We start from the raw sequence: 16,925 nt of genomic DNA on the forward strand, positions 1-16,925 counted from the left end.
TACACTATTAAACTCTTCCATTATGTTATTATCCATCAGCCCTAACTTTTCTGTTTAGCCAATTCTGCTTATCTCCTCAGTTCTGGTATCTTATTTGAAATTTCATCAATGCCTCTATTTCTTTGTTAAAATATGAAGACTAAAACAGTGCACTCCAAGGATAGTCTGTCCAAGATTTAACACATGTTTAACATAATTCATCTGCTTTTCAATTCCAGTACAATAAACTCCAGTACTGAGTGCTTTTTTAAATGACACTGACAATATCCCTACATTTGGTTACGTGTATCCATGCCCCTAGATCCAGATTCAGGGGCGGCACCATGGCATTAATACTGCTGCCTCAAAGCATCAGGACCCGGATTCAATTCCAGCATCGGGTCACTATCTGTGTCGAGTTTGCACATTCACCCTGTGCCTGCATGGGTTTCCTGCAGGTACTCCAGTTTCCGCCCACACTCCAAAAATGTGCGAGTTAGGTTGATTGGCTGTGCTAAATTGACCCTAGTGTCAGGGAGATTAGCAGGGTAAATATGTGGGGCTACGGGAATAGGGTGTGGGTGGGATTGTGATTGGTGCAGACTCGATGGGCCGAATGGTCTCCTTCTGTACTGTAGAGATTCTATGATTCTATCCTTTGCTGCTTCACTCTATTCAGATTACCTAAGCAGAATGTAACCTATTTATTCTTCATCCTAAAATGCAGCATCTCAAACTTAGCTATACTGAAACTAATTTGCCAATTACTTGCCTATTTTGCAAGGTTATTAATTCTTCTTGCATTTGGTTACATTCTTCCTTTGTATTACCCACAGCTTCCAATTTCACTACATCAGCAAATTTTGAAATTTTACTCCCAATTCACAAGGCCAAATCATTAAGTAAATTAACGACATTGACAAATAGCGTGAAGTGGCGTTCCACAGATATCAGTGATGCAACCAGAGCAGCTACTCTTAAAACTACTTTGTTTTCTGTTTTGGAGCCAGCTTGCCATCCAGTCAGCTATGATTCCACGTGTGTGATCTGACCTTCAATATGGCACTGTACTCATGACCCAAGCTCTTTGAAAATCCAATTTTATATCTACTACATTGCCTTGTCTACACTTCCAGTACTTCTTTTAAAAAATAAGATTGGTCAAGCATGACCACATCTTTTGAAATGTGAACTATTATGTTTCCAATTCTGAATATTTTTCTATTACATCTTTGAGTAAAGATTCCATTATTTTTCTGCTAACTGGCAGTGAAATTCCATTGCGAGTTTGATTACCCTTTTAAAACTTTACTTAAATGTGAACAGAACAATATTGTTGAGGAGGTTTGTAATCTGCCTTTTCCATAATGGATGTAGTTCTGCTTTTCATCAACAGCGGTACTTGCAGACCACTTGATAGTTGATAGACTGTGTGTTTAAAATAAGTATATTGCAGCATTATTTCTGAGATAAAATGTTGTAGCTTTCCAAGCTTTGTCAACCACTAAGTAATGAAACAATTTAGAAGAATGTGCATGAAATGAAAAACAAAACACCAACACCAAGATTTTAACTTGGGGTCAGCAATTCAGGTGGGTCAAAAATTGTCCTGACCTATTGAACAACTTTTACTCCTTGATGCCCTACATCAGTTTGCCACCTAAAATTTGGGGAGGGGTATGGGAGTGCTAAACAGTAAAAGCTGTTCCAGTGCATGAGTGGGCAATTTCGGGCAGCAGCAGTTGCTGTGAAGGACCAGTTGCAGGAAGAGGTTTAGGGAGTTTAAATTTCCTTGTGGAGGGGCTCACATGATTCTTCTGTCCCACAACACAAAACTTTAGACTTTTTTTTTAAACTGTGAAACTTACTTGTTTGGGCCTTGTCTGACCCCTAGCTTCTCTTGCTAATTTGACCTGGAAGGAAAGCCACAATGAATTCCTTACTCAGGTCCATCATTTATTCTAGAAAGCAGACTCAAGGATATACTTTAGAAATCTTACATTGCAGAAGGAGCCCATTTGGCTCATCAAACCTACACCAACAACAATCCCACCCATGCCCTATCCCCATACATTTACCCTGCTAATCCTCCTGATATTATGGGGCAATTTACCATGGCCAGTCCACCTAACCCACGGATCTTTGGACTGTGGGAGGAAACGGGAGCATCCTGAGGAAACCCATGAAGACACAGGGGGAATGTGCAAACTCCGCATAGACAGTCACCCAAGTTCAGAATTGAACCCGTGTCCCTGGCACTGTGAGGCAGCAGTGTTAACCACTGTGCCACCATGCCGCCCTTAAAGTCATTCTAATTAAAAAATTTCACACATAGAGACAGTCCTTCAGTTCTTCTCTATATCTTCAGAATGTTACATGCTCAAAAACACCTCAATAAAGTTTGCGTCGTCAGCAGCAACCCACAAATTAAGTTCCAGGACAGATGTTGGATCGGGCAGTGGTATGGAGGTGTAGGCAATTGCCAAGACTGTGCTAATATATCCATGAACAAATAGAACCACACTCAATATATGAGTTAGTAGTCTACAGTAAGACATTTCAGACATAGAATCCCTAACGTGCTGAAGGAGGCCATTGAGTCTGCACTGACTTAGAGTGTCTTACGCACGCCCTCTATCCTTCCCCATCCCCATAATCCCACACAAAAGACAGGAGGTTAGAGAGAGAACCGTAGAATCTGTACAGTGCAGAAAGAGGCCACTTTGTCCATCAAGTCCGCACCAAATCGCTAAAAGAATATCCCAACCTGGCCCTCCCCTCTGGATCCCTACCGCTGTAACGCAGCCGTGCCACCATCCTGCCTAGATAAATATATTGAATACTGAGATAAATACCAAAATAAGCTCAAGGGAATATATTGCTGTTCAAAACAACTAATGTTGTGTTAAATACTATAACGTACTTTCAAGTGGGACTACTTTGTACAACACTTCGAGCAGAAGAATGCCTCAGAACATTTACAGGAGTGTTCTCAGATAATTCTGAGTAAGATATGAAAACTTAGCTTATCATGCTGTTATAGGAACATAGGAATTAGGGGCAGCACGGTAGCACACTGGTTAGCACTGCTGCTTCACAGCTCCAGGGACCTGGGTTCGATTCTCGCCTTGGGTCACTGTCTGTGTGGAGTTTGCACATTTTCTGTGTCTGCGTGGGTTTCCTCCGGGTGCTCTGGTTAACCTGGTGTTGTCAGACTTTTTACTGTGTTCCTCCCACAGTCCAAAGATGTGCGGGTTAGGTTGATTGGCCATGCTAAAATTGCCCTTAGTGAACTGAGATGTGTAGATTAGAGGGATTAGTGGGGGTGAGGTCTGGGTGGGATTGTGGTCGGTGCAGACGCGATGGGCCGAATGGCCTCCTTCTCTACTGTGGGATTTCTATGTTTCTATGTTTTCTATGAGCAGAAGTAGGCAAATTCAGCCCTTCGAGCCCAGTCCGCCATTCAATCAGATCACAACTGATCTCTCCCTGGTCCCCACCTGTTCCCATACGCTATCCCCTCTTTCCTATTTTTTATTAGAAATATATCTATTTCCCTCTTGAAACCCCATCGTGCTATGGGGCAGCGGGTTCCACAAATTCACCACCCTCTGCGAGAAGTAGTTCCTCCTCACCTTACTTTAAAGTCTACAGCCTTGCAACTTATATCTATGATCTCCTGTCGTATAGTGCACCAGAAAAGGAAACACTTAGTCTACATTTGTTTCATCAATCTCTTAAAATTTTATATACCTCGATCTGATCCCCTCTCATCCTTCTAAACTTCAGCAAGTACAAGCCCAAACTGTTTAATCACTCCTCATATGTCAACCCCTTCATCCCTGGAATCAATCTAGTGAACCTCCTCTGAACTGCCTCCAATGTCACCACATCCCTCCTCAAATAAGGAGGCCAAATCTGGACACAATACTCCAGATGTGCTCTCACCAACACCCTTTACAATTGCAACAACACTTCTCTACTTTTATACTCTAGTCCTTTTGCAATAACTGCCAACATCGCATTTGTCTTCTTTATTATGTGCTGCAGCTGTATATTGACATTCTGCGATTCATGAACGTTGACAATCAGATCCTACTGGCCGGTTGCATTTTGAATCTGCTTTCCATTTAGATAATAATTTGCCTTTCTATTTTTTTCTGCCAAAATTGATAACCTCACACTTGTCGACATTAAACTTCATCTGCCAAATTTTGGCCAATTCTCCTGGTCTTTCTATATCCGTCTGCAGAATCTTTATATTCTCTTCACTGCCTGCTTTTCACCCATTTTAGTCTGCAAATTTTGCTATAGTACTCTGTCTCTGCTCGCAGATCATGTATAGAGGTTGCGATCAGTTGAGGTCTGAAGGCTGACACTTGTGGCACCCCGCTAGTTACATTTTGCCAGCCAGAGAATGACCCATTTATCCCAACACTCTGTTTTCTGTCAGTCAGCCAATCCTCAATCCAACCTGGCACTCCAGCCACAGCGCCCTGCAATCTCGTCTTCTGGATCAGTATTTTGTGGGGCATTCTGTCAAACATCTTTTGGAAGTCTAGACATACCACATCCATTGGCTTCCCACTATCCACCTGCTGGCTGCATCCCCAAAAGACTCAAGCAAGTTTGTTAAGCACGACTTTCCCCTCATTAGGCCATGCTGACAATGGTGGATTGAGCTTTGTCTTTCCAAATGCTCAGTCATCTCCTCCTTAATGGTCGATTCCAGCAACTTCTCCACCACTGGCCAAACAAGAGCAGAAAATGCTGGAAAATCTCAACAGATCCAACAGCATCAGTGGGGAGAGAATAGAGCCAACAGCCGACACTCTACCACCTCGCCCATTCCGGAATCAGGGTGGGTGACGTTCCCAGAACAGAAATCTTCATAGGCCTCGGGCGAGGTTTTACAATCTCAGCCGAGTGAGGCTGTAAAATCCCACCCAGTGTTTCAAGTCAAGATGACCCTTCGTCAGAGCTGATGAGGTTCTGACAAAGGGTCATCTAGACTCAAAACTTTGGCTCTATTCTCTCCCACAGATGCTTTCCGACCTGCGGAGATTTTTCAGCATTTTATGTTTTTGCTTCAGATTTCAGCATCTGCAGTATTTTGCTTTTATTGTAAGCTAACTGGCTTATAGTTCCCTACTACTTGCCTCTCTCCCTTTTTGAATAGTGGCGTCACATCAGCATGTTTTCAATCCACTCGGACCTTACCAGAATTTTGAAGTATCACAACCAATGCATCCACTATCTCTGCGGCTACCTCCTTTGATATCTTAGGGTGCAGACCATCAAGTCCCAGAGACTTATCTGCCTTTAATCCCATTAGTTTATTCAATACCCTCTCCCTAGTAACAGTTATTGAACCAAGTTGTTCTGCATTAACTGGAGTTTTTGGAAACTCTTCATTATTCTCTCTGTGAAGACAGAGGCAAAATATTGGTTTAGTGCCTCCACCAACTCTGTGTTACAACAAAGCAAAGTTAACCTTGCAGTCTGTGCAATATCCACTCCACAGTGAAATTGACCATGTTTTGTACTCATTTTTTCAGAAGGTGAAAATTAACGTTGAGCTAGGTGTCCAGTATCATACCATAATGACCATTCTATCTTCTCTTACGATGAATTGCCGGAGTATTATGCCTCTCAAGTCCAAACACATTGAAGATGACTAGGGAAGAGGTTAAACTTTAAAACAAATCATCTCCATGAATAAGCTGGTCAGAAAACTTACTCATACTTATTCACCAACTTTTACAGATACACAACAGAAAGCATTTTTTCCGGTGATGCTACAGCTCGGTATGGCTCCTGCTCTGTCTAAGACCACAAGAAATTACAAAGGGTCGTGAATGAAGCCCTGTCCATCACTCAAACCAGCCTCCTATCCATTAACTCTGTCTACACTTCCCACTGCCTTGGAAAAGCAGCCAGCATAATTAAGGACTCCATGCATCCTGGACATACTCTTTTCCATCTTCTTCCATTGGGAAAAATACACAAAAGTTTGAGGACATGTGCCAGCTGATTCAAGAACAGCTTCTTCCCTGCTGCCATCAGACTATTGAATGGACTTACCTAGTACAAAGCTGATCTTTCTCTACACCCTAGCTATGACTGTAACACTACATTCTGCACCCTCTCCTTGTCTTCTCTACGTACTGTATTGTTTTGTCTGTATAGCACACAAGAAACAATACTTTCCACTGTATACGAATACTTGTGACAATAATAAATCAAATCAAAATTACTTAATAGGGACTATTTTAAATTATTCTTCCCTGTCTGGTTACCCAAGTTTAACGCCAACTTGTCAAAATATTTTCACCTGCCTATTGTTAAAAGACTGCCCCAGAAATTTGAGGGGGTGGAGGGAGAGACATGTGAACAGAAGAATTTTGAAGATCTCTAGTCGGAATAGCTCTCCCAAAATAAGTACAAAGGAATTCTTGCCTAGACTCAAAAAATGTATCTTATACAGGAGAAAATTGCCCAATGTGATGTCAAAGTTGCCAATGAAAGTGCATTTATTAATATTTTATTTTATTCAGCAGTTAAAAACCATTGTTGAAATTAAAGACATATTGGCTGCCTCTTTAAAGATTTAACCAGTTGTATATAATGAGTTAATACCATGTAGCACCAAATTCAAATAGAATCCTCAGACATCCAGTCTTTCTGCTAATTGGTTTTTTTCATAGTGCCAAAAAAACTGATTTCTTAATAAGGAGCCATAATGATATCAGGTATTACTGACCTTCTTCATCAAGATTCAATAAATAACCACTGTACAGAATTTGGATCTAAATGCATTTTAATTTAATAATAATCAAAAAAGACCAAATCCATTAAACTACACAAACCACAACTTAGTCATAAAGCACAGCTTTAAGCAGGGATTAAACTCTATGAACGGTATTTGCAAATGGATGCACGAGAAACATTTTTTGGCCTATATGTGTATTGGGGTTTTCATAAACAACTTAAAGACATGTAAGCAGAACATTTTCAAACATCATAATTACACTTACAGCTAGATAAGGCAAGTAGATCAGCTAATGAATTGGTGCTAGTGCTCCCAAAAATCATTTTTAAAATTCCTTGCCAACCGTTTCTATGTAAATATTGAGAACAGAAGAATGAATGATAAAATAAAACTTGATTTACAGGAAGTTCAAGAATGGAACTTGAACAGAATGATTTTGGCTTTTAAAATCAAGTTTCCAATTGACCAATTTGAAATTGGAGCAAGCATTGTCAGGGCAAATAAATTCATAGAATGGCACATTGAAAAAGTTTTTTCTGTTGGATACTTGGCACATTTTCAACAGGAGGCATAACAGGCAAGCAAACAACAAGGAGATCCTTGAAAGCATGCTGATGAGACTCAGTAACCAAATTTGCTGCCTGCCTAAAGACTGTGAGGAGGGAGCCGAAGGAGAGAGAAAGGTAACAAGCTTTTGTTCACTTAACGGTTCAATCAAAATCACAAATTGCACAAGGAATCAACAACATCTGTTAACACACCAAGAGGCCAGCCCACTAAGCCATTTGAAGATACCAAAATAAGTAAACAAAATGGGAGGAAAACAGGAGATTGCAGATGCAGATACAGATACAAAATGTGGTGAGAACAGTAGGTAGAATAAAGAGGCAAACTTTGAAATCCCTATAAGCTTTTAAAGTTACTCAGATGGCAATTTAAGACCAACAGGCCATGAACACTTCAATGGATGGATGTGGGAGTGGGAAGCGATAATCAATTTACGTTACTTACCTGTACATTGACATCCTCTTTTTTGAAAATTAGGCTACGGACTTCATCTGGATCTCCATTAAAAATAGCTTGAACCAGTGGTGGCTGCAACATTGAAAGAAACATAAGATTAAACATGTAAAAATAACTCACCATATGGCTATGACATCACTAACTGACAAATATGGACTACATATATCACAGTCACTGCAAGTAGGATTTGTTAAACACACCAATGTCATTCAGAGATCTAATGTTCAGTGTGAAATTTTCCAAAGTATGACCCAGAAACAGTTGGCATACAATTCATTAGGAATGTAAACACATACAACTTATCAAGCTTATTATCCTCAGTTGCCAAGCCTTTGAAGGTGCAAATGTTTGGACGCTCCAGATTTTCCTCTTGAAAGATTATAAATTTGTCCGAAAAGAACAGATAAAATCTGGACATGCACATTTACCATATTGTAGCAGATGCAGTAAATGTACAGGTATGTTTAGATAAGTTGTGATATGCTCACCCTTCCATCTTCAGGTGAAACTGACTTTAACACATCCTCATACTTTTCCTCAAGCTTTTTAGAAGTAATAACAGGGGAATCATCGTCCACCTCCTCCAGAACAACAATACACACTCGGCTCATCCGATCTCCTGTTTACAGACTATTTTTATGATCTTTATTCAGAGACAGCAATTTCACTTTTCAATGGAAAACGACAATTGCCTATGTTGGAGATTATACGCCGGTCTGATCCATATGATTTATAGTAGTAGTTCCGGTGTAAAATCAGCCCCGGGGCCGACACATACAGTGATACTGAATTGGTTCCTTATTTGACAGAATATCCTTGATGCACCGCAACTGTTGTTATGGGTGACATGACACCATTCCTTAAATAGAAAAGCAGGCAAATCATGTGGTTTAGATCTTCAGTGATTTACAAACGTAGAGAAACCGAGCAGCTCTCCATGACAGAAGGCCTAAGATTTTTTTCCCTGTACGATAGATTTTCATCAGGCTGAAGCAGTATCCAGGAGAAACTACAAACCAATTTCACATGAAGATTAATTTAGTGACCTCCACCGCAGTACAATTAAACACAGGCCAGATGAAAGAGAAAAGGGGGCAGAGAAAGAGAGAACACGAACACGACAGACAGGACTCGCTGTACAAAAAGGTGGAGAATACAAGTACGACCCAGAATCAGAATAGGACAATTACTCTGTTGGCAATGATGCCGTGCTGACCAGTCACTTTTCTCCAGCAGCTAGTCACTGCAGAAACTCCAATGGGGGATTCAATGAGCTGAAAACATGCAGTCCAATTCACTTCCTTCAATAGCACCGAACAAGAAACTACGATTATCCGGGAAAAAATCTGAATGCAGACTTCCCGAGACAACCGATAGTTAATAGTTTCCTTTGGATAACAAGTTAAAAGAAAGCCGCGTCAATCTTCAACACTGACTGCAGTAAAAAAAAGCAGCGTCTATGGTATTTTCCCATGTGCTTCAAGTCAAGCTTCTGTCAGTCTGCCAGTTCAAGTTTACAATCCAGCATCACTAATTTCTTGCATTAAGCATCAATTCTTGTTTCACTGAATCCATTACATTAAAAAACAGTCAGCAGATATCCATCGCATAGCCACCATTTCAGCTCTATATATATTCTGATCGCAGACAGAGCAGCAGCAGAATTCTGGTAGCTTCCTCTCGCGTGCTGCTTTCTGGCTGCCCTTGCAATTTCAACTGTGCATGCCAGAGATGTGAATAAATGACTAGTCTGACGTTAAGGCAGCTTTATTGCAGAATAGCTCCAATTTAACAGCTTCCAATCAAAGCTGAATGGAAAACTGGTTCATTGGCTCTGCTGACTAATAGTGCCACAGGGAGGACCCAACATAATGAGTAATCTTTTATTTGGTTCATGTTAAAAATAAAGAATTAAGTGTTCCTTCTTCCATATCATTAGCAGAATTGCAGTCGTACAAAAGCTTGAATACCCAGGAGCTTCCTTCAAACGGTTAACATTTCCTACTAAAAGCACAAATGCCAGAACCTCCCAACGTACTCATAAAATCAAGGCTGCAGCAGAAAATTGGCCAGATAAAGCTTCACTTCCCACAAATATTTAGCATGTAATATTTTGGGTAGTCACTAAAACAAATACATGAGATCGCAAACATCAAAAAATCATGATAATGGATAGATAGATGGTTTTGGTAATTTAATTCAGAAGTGCAAAGTGAGGGTCTTGCATAACTTGCAAGTGCCTCTAAAATTTAAAAAATGCAGTCTTGAACTTCATCCTTGTTTTGTTACATAAATACCTGGGAAAGCTTACTTATAAGCATGCAGCCTATAAAAGAGCAGCATGGAAAAACATTACATTCTGTGAAGCAGGTTTTATTCCAAATTAATCTATTTTCTGTGGGAGTTCTAAACAGATGATGACGAAAACATGCACTGAATTGGCATTGGGCATTTGTATTCCTTTCACATTATGATGAAAACATAAGAAAAACGTTTACAATGGTCTCATGTACCCTGTTTTCTGGTTTTTTAAAATGGTGAAAAAATTTCTGTCATGGCGTCAGAAAGATCTGTTAGCACACCCGACTCTGAAAGATAACTTTCGTCTTAAAAATTAGACATATAGAGCAAATTGCCTGCCAACATCACCAACTATTCCTTAGACACATATGTACAGTAAATCTTTATTAACGTCACCAGAAGTATTTCAGTTGCTGCCTTACCGGGAATTTTTTTCGCTGGTTCCATTGGTAATTATCTTATTTTTTTTAAATTCAGTATGTGGTTTGCAAAGTATCTCACTGCTTCAATATTCAACTCCGATGGAATTAATTATCTTCTCTCACCACTCCTGTAGCTAAGCCTATTCAACAAGAGAAGTTGGGAGTCCTTTCAATGCCCAAAGCTTCCCACCCTCTAAATAACAAGAAATAAGAATTTGTAATTTAATATTAATTTAACTGCAGGATAAATACACTTTTTCTAGTTTCCAAAATCACCAGGAAATCACTAAGCAGATGTCAGCTATGGGATGGCATCGTGACACAGTAGTTAGCGCTGCTGCCTCACAGCACCAGGCACCCAAGTTCAATTCCCAGCTTGGGTCACAGACTGTGTGGAGTTTGCACATTCTCCTTGTGTCTGCGTGGTTTCCTCCAGGTGCTCCAGTTTCCTCCCACAGTCCAAAGAAGTGCAAGTTAGGTGGACTGGCCATGCTAAATGGTCCCATAATACCAAGGGGACTAGCTAGAGTAAATGCATGGGATTATGGGGATAGGGCCTGGGTGGGATTGTGGCCAGTGCAGACTCGAAGGGCCAAATAGCCTCTTTCTGCACTATATGATTCTATGATACTAATTCTATTGGCCCCATCAAGTAAGTTAAATACAAATCTGTGTCCTTCCCAATCCTGCATACCAACCAGGATACACCAAGACGCAATCTGAAAACTTTATCAGTGGGGAGCAATAAATTTGAGGTAAAATGAAAATAAAAGGGTTGGTTTACTTTTGCATGCATACACACAAGAGGAGTTTCATAATGTCCAACCATTTTTCGCTTGCTCAATAAATGGGGGATAAGGAAAATTCAGGGCACAACCACGATAAAGTATGAATTTTATACGTATCCGGAGTCCAGAATCAGAAGTCAATTGAATGTTCCTTGCAGTTGCTCTGCTTTCCCAGAGTGAGATTTTCATGATGGGAGAAGGCACAGAGAATGAATATTCTGGAGGCATGAATCCCAAAGTTTCAATAGTTGGCAGATTTGATGAAGGCCTGAGTGCTTTCTGCTGCCACTGGCTTGAAGACAGACAGCACAGATTGTGCCTAGATTCCAGTTCATGTTCAAGATCAAGAACAGTAACTGCCAGAATTCAATTCCAACAGGCGATATCACAATGCAGCTTGGGGGAGGCCCGGTTACGTTTTCAATGTTGGACACAGGATGACTGGATCTTGAGGTTTAATTGGAGTTAGGATTCCTTTTGTTTTTGGAGCGATGTTCTCCATTGTTGAGGCTACTAAGTCAAAATTGCTAATGCTTCAGCCATTAGCACCATTATGGGAGATTAAGACCGGCAAAGGTTTTCTTTGTTCAAAGTTTGCTGGAATGGATTCACCATCCCCATAGCCTCTCTTACTTTGAAAGTACTGCAAGGCATCAGGTGACGAGCTGGAGTCATACTATTAGTTCACCAATTTTCCATTTTTATCAGCAGAGGAAAAAAAATGATTTTATAAAATAGTCATAGAATCGTACAATGCAGAAGAGGTCATTTGGTGCACCGAGTTTGCACTAACACTTGAGATGCACCTGACCTCCTACCTAATCCCAGCTACCACCACTTGGCCCACAGCCAAGTGCTCATCTAGGTACTCTTTAAAGTATGTGAAGCAATTCACCTCTACCACCCACCCAAGCAGTGCATTCCAGACTGTCACCACCACTGGGTAAAAAAGTTTTTTTGTCACATCCCCCAAAAGTCTCAATGCTTCAATGAAAACAACCCAAGCCTATCGAAAGTTTCTTTATAATTTAAATGTTTCTTCCCAGATAGCATCTTGGTGAATCTCCTCTGCATGCAATCACATCCTTCTCATGATGTGGTGACCAGAACTGCACATATTACTCTAGTTATAGTCTCACCAAAGTTCTGTACAACTCCAACATGACTTCCCTGCTTTTGTAATCTGAAGTCTCAATTGATAAAGGCAAGTGTTCCCATGTGCCTTTTTCACCACCCTACAAACATGCCCTTCCATCTTCAGAGATCCAGTCTAGCTGATTTTTTTTCCCTGTCATGCATTGACCATGACACCAGTTAACTATATAATAGTACCACCATTAACTTGACAACTCTGGATTCTCAAAATGGGGGGTCAAATTATAAATGACAAAATACTATTTACATATTTCCCTTTAGTCACTAAATATTCCTAGAAAGCTGACTTTCAGCCTTAAGACATTTCATATTTTAAAAAATGTAAATTTCTAGAAATAGACATCAGGTCAATTATCTGTAAAGAGTGTAAGACATCGGGCTATATATTCATTGTTCATTAGAATTTAAGTTGATGTTGAGTAAGAAATGCAGAATATTTATTGCATTGATGGCTTCAATAAGGTCACAGCCAATTAGAGAATAACCAATGTTGTTCCTTTGTAGAATAGCCAATGTTGTTCCTTTGTTTAAGGAGGATAGCAATGATAGCAAGGATAATCCAGATAATTACAGGCCAGTAAGCCTTATCTCAATGATAGGGAAATTGTTGGAGAGGATTCTTTGAGACAGGATTTACTCCCACTTGGAAATAAGTGGACATATTAGCCAGAGGGAACATGACTTTGTGAAGGAAAGGTCGTGTCTCACTAACTTAATCAAATTTTTCGAGGAAATGACAAAGATCATTGATGAGTATAGGGGAGTGGATGTTGCCACTTGAAGACGCACATATGTCCCTTGTATCTTCAATCATTTATCCTGGGCTGCATTTGAACAAATTTTGAAGTGAAAGGACAATATGCTAATCTTTTGTGCTTCTCACTATGTGATGTGTAACTAAAATGGCAGAACGAGAGGGTGGGGTGAGGTGTAAGAATGAGAAGCAGTAGAATCATGGGCAATTATTTATTCTTACCATATCTTGTTTCAGATATGGTTTCAGAAACTGATCAGGAGTACCACACATTAGTTTCTTATCCTGAACCCATACACTTATCACTGTTGGAAAGGTGGCCTGAATGAAGATACTAAATCCACTTCCACTGCACCTAATACAGGTTTTGCTATTCAATAGCTCTAAGTCAGTGCCTATTAAGTTTTAATTAATTAAACTAAATATAACAAATGGCAAGTTTCTACACTGCTTCTATAGTGATGTAAGTTGGGTGTTTATACCAGCAGTTTCTGAAGTGCATGCAGCCTGTGACATACTTTAGTGTACGCCTGCTACATTGAAGCAATCTGGAAGAATTTATAAACAAAGTTTTTAATACTTCCTCCCTAACAGCACTGTGGGTGTACAGATACTGCATGGACTGCAGCAGTTCAAGACGACAGTTCAGCACCACCTCCTCATAATGTTGGGCTCGCCAAAGACACCCACATGCCAAGAACGAATATGTCAGAAAAAGTAAATTCTGTGCAATAAGAGGTTCATAGGACGCCATCTTCAAATTTACATTACTGTTAACATTTCTTCAAAATGTATATTATGAAAACAGCTCAACTTTCCGGCTGCATGACTCATCTTCTATTTAAATATTATACATACATATATTTAGGATGAGTCAGAGTTTCAAAATCAAATCAACTCCATAACAACTTCAGTTCCCTTCTGCATAAATAAATCAGGAATTCTATTAAGACACAAGTTGAACTTACAACTGTAATATTTCTGTACAAGTCTAAAATGTTACGCTTCAATAAATATTGGCAAATTTACTTACTTCCTCCCCTACTTGTTTGTAAGTTGAAGTCTTAGATAGGTGAGAAGCCGGTGACTAGGAAAACCCCATACTTGATTACCTCAGCCATGAAATATGGAAAATACTTTGAGAGTCTCCAAACCATATGGGATTGGAATTTCACAATTGAAAACTGCTTCTAACTGACAAAAATTCAAATTGCATTAATCCTGGCACTTAACAGCAACATGTTTCACGCAAGACTGCTCTGTGGGCACCGGTTAGAAGGCTTGCTTCTTAGTAATATGTTGATAGTGGGATCCTATTTCAGGAAAATCAGTTTTGCAATAAGAAACCATTTCAGCTCACTGTCACGCAGACTTTTACTGGCCTTTTAGGAATCACTGTATTGGCCAGCAATTGTGGCCGGAAGGAAAATTAAAACATGAATCACATCTAGATGTAGAGGTGCCAGTGGAGATGCAAAAATGATGAAGAGTTACTAAATCCCTAAAATTTAACTAGTGATGGGACGCAGATTAATATTCACAATCCTCAACGCTTCAGCTTTCCTGTACTGGTATCAGTGGGGTTTTGGATTGCTGTTTGCCCAAGCAGGGTTTTATAAAGTTAGCAAACGCAATATAAATGTGATGCTCTTGCTATAGCTGGCACCCTGGAAGATCAGTTCCCTTTCGGGTTCCCCTCGACATCAATCTTAATAAACTCAGGAAGTTTACATTGAGGTTGCCACAAACTGTACATAGTTTTGGTGTTAACATTCAATATTTTGATTATATTATGGAATGCAGCTTCTTGTGCTTTCCAGTTCAGTCTAATTTTTAAAAGTAAAAAGTAACAGTCAGATTTCAAAAGTCAAGGATCTACCACAAAAATGAATATTGAAGAACAGTAGACATAAGTGATGTGAATTTTCAGAATTTTTTGACCATTTTTTCAGAGCATGGGTTTGGAAAGAGTTCTAATTTAAAGCAATATACTCATCTGATGTTTGGAAATAAAACCTAGAAAGAAGGGATTACTGAACATTATAGTTTGTTCAAAGCATAATTAATTTGTTAAGCTTGTTTGGATGCTCAGAACACCTCACACTTACCCTGCTTTATTTGTTTTCTTCCCATTTGTTCATGGGATGTGGACAAAACTGGCAAGACAATAATTATTACTTATCCTGACTTGCCTTTAATTCGTCAAATGAAGTGAGCATGACTGGAAAATGTATATGGCAGACCAGGCAGAAATAACAGATACACTGGTATGGAACCAACTGGTTTCATAAGATCATAAGAAATAGGAGCAAGCCAGTTGCCCCATCAAACTTGTTTTGTCATTAAAACAATCCAGCAACTTGCACTGTCATTTTGCTAGTGCTTACAAGATTAAATTAATTCAGTTTTACAATGTGCCCTGGTGGAATCTGAACACGACTTCTATATTATTAGCCCAGGACCATAAATATTAGGCTACTGTGCTCATCTGTCTGAAAAGAGAGATAAAAGATAGAAACTGGGACACCGGATAGGGTAAAAGGCCTTTTGAAACAGAAAAGTCAGAAGGGTGATCAGGTATGGTAAAAGACAAGGCTGCAACGGCTTTCCTTGATGGAAAGTGACTTGAAACATTGGGAAGACTTGTTTTTTTTTATAAGTAAGATAACCAGCAGTTGAGTGGAGATGAGTCATCTTTATCATGCACTGTTTTATAAAGATAATCTGTACCAATCATGCTAGACAAATCAGATTATATTTGACTGTTAACCTTGCTGTTACATAAAGCAGTTCAACAATTCATAAGAATCTGATCTCATCTACTATTAACTTGGTCTGCTCTCAAACATGAGGATGAGATGAGGACAAGCGTAAGAGACATAATCCATTTTGTTACATCTCTTAGTTTATACTATCATGGAAGTAGATCCTGGATAATGTTACAATATGAAGTTTTTAAGATTGTTATGCTTTCAGACTCTCTCTTTAGAGTAAATGGAGAAGGGAAGGTGAATCATGTGACCAGTACTGAATTCTGCCCATCAACAAAGATGGGTAGCTTGGTTCTTAAAGGCGAGAGGGTACCTTACTGCCAAGATAATGCAAGATATTCACACCTGTAAACAATGATCACAGCAGATGTGCTGAAAGTCAATAGACTTAAATCTCCAAGTTACAGACAGATGAGTGAAGTTGGGGATTTAAGGAATAGGTGGTCCTAGGTATCGTTCCTACTTAGATAAAGTCCATGTAATATGTGTTGCTACGGAGATGGGAAAGAGTTCATGGGGAAGGGGGGGAAGGAAACGTGGGAAGGGGAACTGAGTGAGCAAAAAATATAGAAGCAGATATTCCTACAATTAAACAGAGGAAATGTTAACCATGCCAAACATTTGTAGTGTGCATGCTCAGGTTGAAGAGACAGAGCTCACAAGGATTTAAACAAAATTGAAAGATTTGGCTAGCTCAGCTAGAGTGAAGAATCTCAAATTCATCTGTCACAGTGAAATTTAGTTCAAAATCAGAAGCTATCTGGTTGGAAAAGGAAACAGGAAACAAGCCAACGTGAGCTGAGAATAGCATTGGACTGGTGCCCACTTAAGGGGCAGAGTAAAGTACAGCTGTGGAAGGAGATTTTCTGTTGTTTAAAAAAGTTAGGAGTTTCAGTAGTTTAGAGGATAAACTGCCAACTGAATAGTGTTTGGACAGTACTGTTTTAGTTTCCCTACTAC

At 39.6% G+C, this 16,925-nt stretch overlaps 1 protein-coding gene across 4 annotated transcripts in view; it reads right to left on the minus strand.

Annotated features, from left to right (window-relative positions):
• The window catches only part of ankrd28b (ankyrin repeat domain 28b), a 230,108-nt gene that overhangs the window by 121,265 nt on the left and 91,918 nt on the right, over nt 1-16,925 (minus strand). For 2 of the 4 annotated variants that reach the window (XM_080209614.1, XM_080209610.1), the window contains exon 2: nt 7,763-7,846. In XM_080209614.1, the coding sequence (XP_080065740.1) occupies nt 7,763-7,846 (84 nt within the window). Of the gene's footprint in view, nt 1-7,762; nt 7,847-8,262; nt 9,180-16,925 lie in introns of those variants that run through there. The other 2 variants (XM_080209616.1, XM_080209600.1) reach the window with 2 other exon arrangements.

Source organism: Carcharhinus amblyrhynchos, chromosome 2, assembly GCF_965287045.1.
Source record: "Carcharhinus amblyrhynchos chromosome 2, sCarAmb.v2.hapA, whole genome shotgun sequence".
Lineage (NCBI taxonomy): Eukaryota > Metazoa > Chordata > Chondrichthyes > Carcharhiniformes > Carcharhinidae > Carcharhinus > Carcharhinus amblyrhynchos.